The following is a 6000-nucleotide window of genomic DNA, read 5'->3' as shown; positions in this document are numbered from 1 at the left end:
TGCCGAGCGCCGAGCTCCTTCCGGCGCCGTCCCCGGTGCTCGCCGCGCTGTCCGCGGTGCTCCCGGCGCTGCCGGCGCGGCGTTCGGCGGGGCCCGGCGCGCTCCCCGCGCTCTGCACCGCGGCCGGGGGCGGGGGCGGGCCCTCCCCGCGCCGGGAGCGCGCTCCCGCCTCCCACCCGGCACAAAGTTTCGCGGCAGGAACTCGGGAGGCAACAGTGCGGAGCCGGCGGCGCTGAGCCCAGGCGCGCCCCGGTGCCCGGCGGGGGCCGGCGCCGAGCGTGCCATGCGGGGCTCCCCCCCGGCGGCGGCGGCGGCGGGGCGGGGGGGCGGCGGCGCCCCATGCGGCCGGGGCGGCCGGGAGGCGGCTGACACCATGTGCGCCCGCTGCCCTGGGCGAGGAGCGGGGAGCAGCCATGGCCCCCCCCGCGCAGCCGGGGGTGCCGGGCGGGCGCGGCTCTAAGGTGCCCCCGGCGCGGAAGCTGCTCTGCATGTGCAGCCTCTCGCTCTGCCTCACCTACCTGTGCTACAGCTTGATGGGGGGCGCGGGCCCGGCCGCCCTGCGTTCCCCGGCCGCGCTCCCCGCCACGGCGGCCCCCGGCGCCCCGCGTTCCCCGGCCGCGCTCCTGGGCACGGCAGCCCCGCGCTCCCCTCCCGGCCCGCCCGGCAGCGCCGCTGCCCCCACCGCCTCCGCCGCTCCGCCGCGGGCCTCCAACGGCAGCCGGGACGCGGGCGCCTGGACGCGGACGCCGCTGGCCCCCGGGGAAGCGATCGCGGCGCAGAGCGGAGCCTTCGAGAGAGACCCGCAGGAGTCCAGCACCACGGACGAGGAGCTGAGCCGCGCCGGGAGCCGCGGCACCACGCCGGACTACGGCGAGAAGCGGCTGCCGCAGGCGCTCATCATCGGGGTGAAGAAGGGCGGGACGCGGGCGCTGCTGGAGGCCATCCGCGCTCACCCCGACGTGAGGGCTGTGGGCACCGAGCCCCACTTCTTCGACCGCAACTACGAGAAGGGGCTGCAGTGGTACAGGTGAGCGCGCGGAGCCGCGCCGGGAGGGGCTGAATGGGCTCAGAGGTCCCGGCGGGGCGGGAGGTGCCGGGGGGGCCTCCTGCAGCCGCGGTGGTTTAACGCGGTGCACCGGTGGCGTGCGGAACATTCCCCGGCTGCTGCTGGGCGCTGAGCAAAGCGCGGCAGTTCAGCTGCACGGCGCCCGAATGGGTCAGAAATTAACAACTGCGGAAAGAAGGAAGGGAGCGCGTTGTTCCAGGTGATGCTGTGGGTTTTCGAGTGGAGAAGGATGCTTCTGTCACACCGGCTGCAGAGGATTCACCCCACAATTAAGATTTACTCTTTATTCAACAAGTTCCACATCCAAAAGTTTTTGAAGATTTCTTCTTTTCGTTGCAGGATTTAATTAAAAATCCCAAAATGTGTTTGACATCGTGTAACACTTTAAGAGACTCTTATACTAAGAGTTCTGACTACTAGAAAATCCTGAACCGCAGTGAGGGAAGGCTGAGTGCCTCGGCAGGTGTAGCAGAGCAACGAGTTGTGCTGGCTCAGGGGTTGGCAGTGGTGTTTTTTCCCCTTGGTTTCTGCCTTCCTTCCTTTTTCTCTCTTTGATCTCAAACCAAAAAGCATGCAGTGTGTTAAGTGTAGCTTGCAAGTTACTGTGGCTCTTTAGCTCGCAGTTATGAGAAACCCGTACTTGTTTCATTCCAAGAAGCAGTGGCTAAACATAGGGGTTCTGCATTTTTGTTACACGTGTGCTCTGAAAATTAAGGAAAAACAGGGGCAGCAAGTTGGTTACTGCATGCCTCAGCCAGGCACCCTTTATTGAAAGAGCACTCACTGTTTTAATGAAATCAGTATGTAAATCTGAGGAAGTCTAGCCAACTTTGTGTGGATATTGTAAAAGCAAAGTCTTCGCAACACCCGTTCGGCGTGGCATCCGATTGGCCTTGTCAAAATGCTGAGGGATTTTCTTGGGGGACTCCAGTAGAGTGGAGATCAGTGGTTTGAAAGTACATCTGTCTCTTTTCGGAACGCTGTACCAACTCAGAGAAGGAATAAAGGAGTGGATGCCATTATTTTATTTATACACTTTAGCAAAATAATTTCAGATACGGTTCTCTTTTTTAAGATTTTTTTCCCCGTAGGAAAGCTTTTCCACAATAAATAAGTTCAGCATTTTTGATGGAAGAGGCTGGAGAACAGCATAGAAATAAACGGGTTTGGTTTTATTCAAAAAGGGTAAAGAAGATCAAGCACAGGATATGACAAGCTGCTTTTTCATCTCGAAAATCACGCTGCACAAAAAAGGGCTGGAGAGGGGATGGAACCCTCTCCTGGAGCAGACAGCACACGCGGGTTTTCATTTGCAGAAAGTGCTGTGAAATTTTTCATCCCTGCGGTAGCTCCGTGGCCAGCCCAGCTGGTTCCTGGTGCTGGTGATATGCTGTGCTGGCAGGAGGCGTGAGATGAGAAGATTGGGTCAGAGCTGATTTGTGAGGTCCTGGGCAGAGTAGGATGGAGGATGGATTCTGTGGTCATGGGGTAAATAAATTACTTCACTGTTTAATTATCACTGTGGCCCTGAGCATTTGCCCCGATGGTTTAACCTAAACCATCTTCCACCTGCCCACCCCAAGCACCGTTCTTCTCCTTCCCCTGAGAAGCTTTGCAGCCGTGTAGGAGCGGGGCAGCGGGTCGCACAGCGTGCAGTGGGGACAGCACCATGTGCACCTATAGGGATCACATCCTGCCCAGGGCTGAGATGAACTGAGATGAACTGACTGCTCCCTGCACGAGTAACTGAGTTTTCCTATCAGCAGATATTTCTGTTTTCTTTTTATTAAAGGAAAAAAAAAAAAAAAGCAACCACTGAAGTGTTTATAGCAGCATCTCCTTACAGTGACTTTTATCACTTGTTTACATCTTGAACATAACACTTCCTTTTACAAATGATAAGCTGTTAGTTTTTAATGTGGTCAAGTTTATTTTTTTTTCTTCTGCAATGAAATAAAGAAATAGCAGTCTGAGTTCCTTGCTTTGTCACTGCTGCTGAGCACATCTCCCATCGCCCCGTGGAGCCGTGGGGAGGAGCAGCTCCTCCACGTGCACTGGTGTGAGCTGGGTGTCAGGCAGCTCTGGTCTGTGCTGCCAGGGTTGCTCTGTGCCTGTGATGTATTCTGGGCTGCCTGAAGGACGGGCTCGGTGATGGAGCTCTCCTTAAGCTGCACCCAACGCACCATGATGTGCATTAGCTTTTGTTGATAATTTCCTAGGGATTTTCAGTGTTGAATGTAACTCCACTACTATAAAACACTGTGTTAGAGGGGTAACTGGAAGTGAATTTTAACCTTTTGTTTTGTTAGCAGTGTGGCATTGCTTGTATCTGGTGCATGTGTTACTTGCCCACCTTCAGTTCTGGAGCCACGATACCCAGCAGCAGGCGTTACCTTGGATAGTGGACCCTTAACCAGTGCTCTGTCTCACCATGGAACAGGTTGTTCTGGCAAGGAACAGGTGTTTGCCTTTCCTTTGGAAGCCACTGGTGACTCCTTCTCATTTTACATTTTTTCCTCAATCACGGGATGTGCTGTTGTTCTTCATTGGAATCATTGCTGACTTGCAGTCAGGCAGGCGCAGTGTGGCTGCTGCCCTGCAGCGGTCGGAGCAGCTTCACACCAGGGCTGGAGGGATCTGGGGGCAGAGCTGGAGCTCAGCACCTGGGTAAAGAGGAAGAACCTGATCAGAGAACACTCAGCTGGGTTGCTCTGCTCATGAGAGTGACCAAAGCTGTAGGTTTGAGCACTTCCCGCATCTCAGCCTCTCTGTGGGCTGAGCGGGACAGTCCAGTGCTATGAGAAGCTGCCTGCAGGCTCGGGAAGGGGAAGTGGTTCCATTCTGCCCATTTGTGTTTTACAGGCTGTCTTGACATCTGGTGTTTTAGCAGAAAATTGAGGACGTGTAACCGTATTTTGAAAGCAAATGTGTAGTTTTAACAAACATGCGATCTCCATAGTGCAAGGAGAGCACTTTGAAGTTCAGAGGTTTGAAGATTATTCTAAAACCTCACTCTTGAAGCTCAGATCTGTGTACACGTGCCAGCTGTTGGCCAAGCCTTCATCTGTGGCGATGTCTCTGCAGTCAGACCGTGCTGCTGGTGCTCTGCCCCAGGCCCCCAGGTGCTGAGCAGTTACATGGGCGTAGTGCTGTGCGCGCCGTGGTCCCGCTGCAGCCGCTGCAGGGAGCACTCACCATGACAAGCAATGAAATGGTTTGCATGTCTAATGCTATTTTCACGGCCTGTCTGGTTTGTATTTTCTTTCTTTTTTTTTTTCTTCCTTTTTTTTTTTCTTTTTTTGAGTGTTTTCCATAATGGTCAGACCTGCATGATGCTCTGTGAGCCGCTGCCTTGGTACAAATAATGCGTACCACGACCAGGAGCGCAGCCTATTCAGAAAACCAAACCACTTCCGTCAGCTCTGCACTGATGGGCACTATAGGAACACCTACAGTGGAAGGACAGATGGTTTTTTTTCCTAACAACAGGCACCGCTGCCTGGTAACTGCTCTATTTCTCTGTAAAACGCCTTCCTAGTGGGCTGTGCCCTCTGCACTTCTGGTAACTTGGGGAAAGGGTATTGATTTTTTTCCTGGACCTGCTGTGAGTTGGCTTTTGCTGAAATGTAGTGACTCAGCTGCCCTCCCACCTCTCTGGATCCAATATATTGGGATTTATCTGGTTTGAAGGCTGCAGAAGCATTTCCATGTAACACAGCTCTTCTGACACCTTGTTCTCATCACCTTTCCCAAACCTTTAGGTATGGATCAGGTCCTACCACTGCATTACTTTTCCTAGCCCAAGTCTTCCATGCAATGCAAGCACTCCCATGCACCACTGACCTTCTGCCAGCGCCTGCATCCAGCTGCAGCAAGGCCAGCATGGGTGCTGCAGATGGCTTGTAGGCTGGTGGCTGTGAGCACAGGACCAGGCTGTCGTGAGTCTGTCCCTGCGTTTGCCCTTCTGGAGGTTGAGAAGAGGCCACTGAAGCATCAGGTGTGGAATTTCTTTCATGCCCAGAGCTGCTGTGTGCCAGACCCACAGCCCTACCCTTTCCCTGCGTGCAGAGCCAGGGGAACCCCCATCAGCCTCCCTGGCCAGCAGTTTTCTCCAAGCCTTTCCACTCCATTTCAGATCAAGGATTGGGATGCAGGAACGAATCAGGCCTCTTTGCAGTGTTTTATCACCTGATGATGGTTAACCACAGGCTACTTGACTGTAGCCATGGGAATGGCAGCAGCTTTCAGCACCCTGTGCCTCTTCTCGCTGTGCTCGCTCGTTCTTGCAAAGAGTGTGAGATGAGTGTGAGGACAACACGCGGGCAGGGGATTGCTGCAGGAGCCCAGCCTGCAGAGCCCTGTGTGGCCACAGCTTCCTGCTGCTGGGCGAGGCAGCAGTGGGGCTTGGTGGCTTTTGGAGCATCACTTAGAGCACACAGGGAGCCTGCAGTAATCTCACTATTACACTATGTCTTCAAGCACATACTTTCTGTAGGATTTTGCTCGATAATCCACTTAAGTAAATGCTACAGTGCTTTGCCTCTAATGGTTTAAGTGTTATTTGTAGTGTCAAAGTTTGTGAGCTTCGCTCTGTGTGTGAATGCTGTATCACTCAAGCATGTAGATGCTACAGAAAATCCAAAAATAGGCCTTGGGAAAAACAGCCGCCTTGGAAAAGAGAAAGGGGAAGAGTCAGTTGGTTGTATTCATGGGTTTAAATGATGAGTCTGACCCCGGCTCGTTTTTTTGATTTACTGAGGCTTGTTCTGTTCTGTTAGAAGCACCGACTGGCGGCGAAGGAACAACAGGTTCTCAGGGAAAGTTGTGGGCAAAGCCTTTTGATTTTCAAAGTAAAAATTCCAGTATAAATTGGTGACACCTTGTATTGAGAGAGGTTTGAGTCCTTTGCTTTTCATGGATTTCTCTTACCTCTT

General features: G+C 53.9%; 1 protein-coding gene across 1 annotated transcript in view; it reads left to right on the top strand.

The window, feature by feature from the left end:
* Positions 1-390: 390 nt before the first annotated feature.
* The window catches only part of HS3ST4 (heparan sulfate-glucosamine 3-sulfotransferase 4), a 45073-nt gene continuing 39463 nt past the window's right edge, over positions 391-6000 (top strand). Inside the window, exon 1 of the mRNA XM_052680540.1 lies at positions 391-1027. Within this exon, the coding sequence (XP_052536500.1) occupies positions 414-1027 (614 nt within the window). The 5' untranslated portion in view covers positions 391-413. The remainder of the gene's footprint in view (positions 1028-6000) is intronic.

The sequence above is a fragment of the Tympanuchus pallidicinctus genome, unplaced genomic scaffold (assembly GCF_026119805.1).
Source record: "Tympanuchus pallidicinctus isolate F22 unplaced genomic scaffold, pur_lepc_1.0 scaffold18, whole genome shotgun sequence".
Taxonomy (NCBI): domain Eukaryota; kingdom Metazoa; phylum Chordata; class Aves; order Galliformes; family Phasianidae; genus Tympanuchus; species Tympanuchus pallidicinctus.
This window is presented reverse-complemented; position numbering and strand designations above follow the sequence as displayed.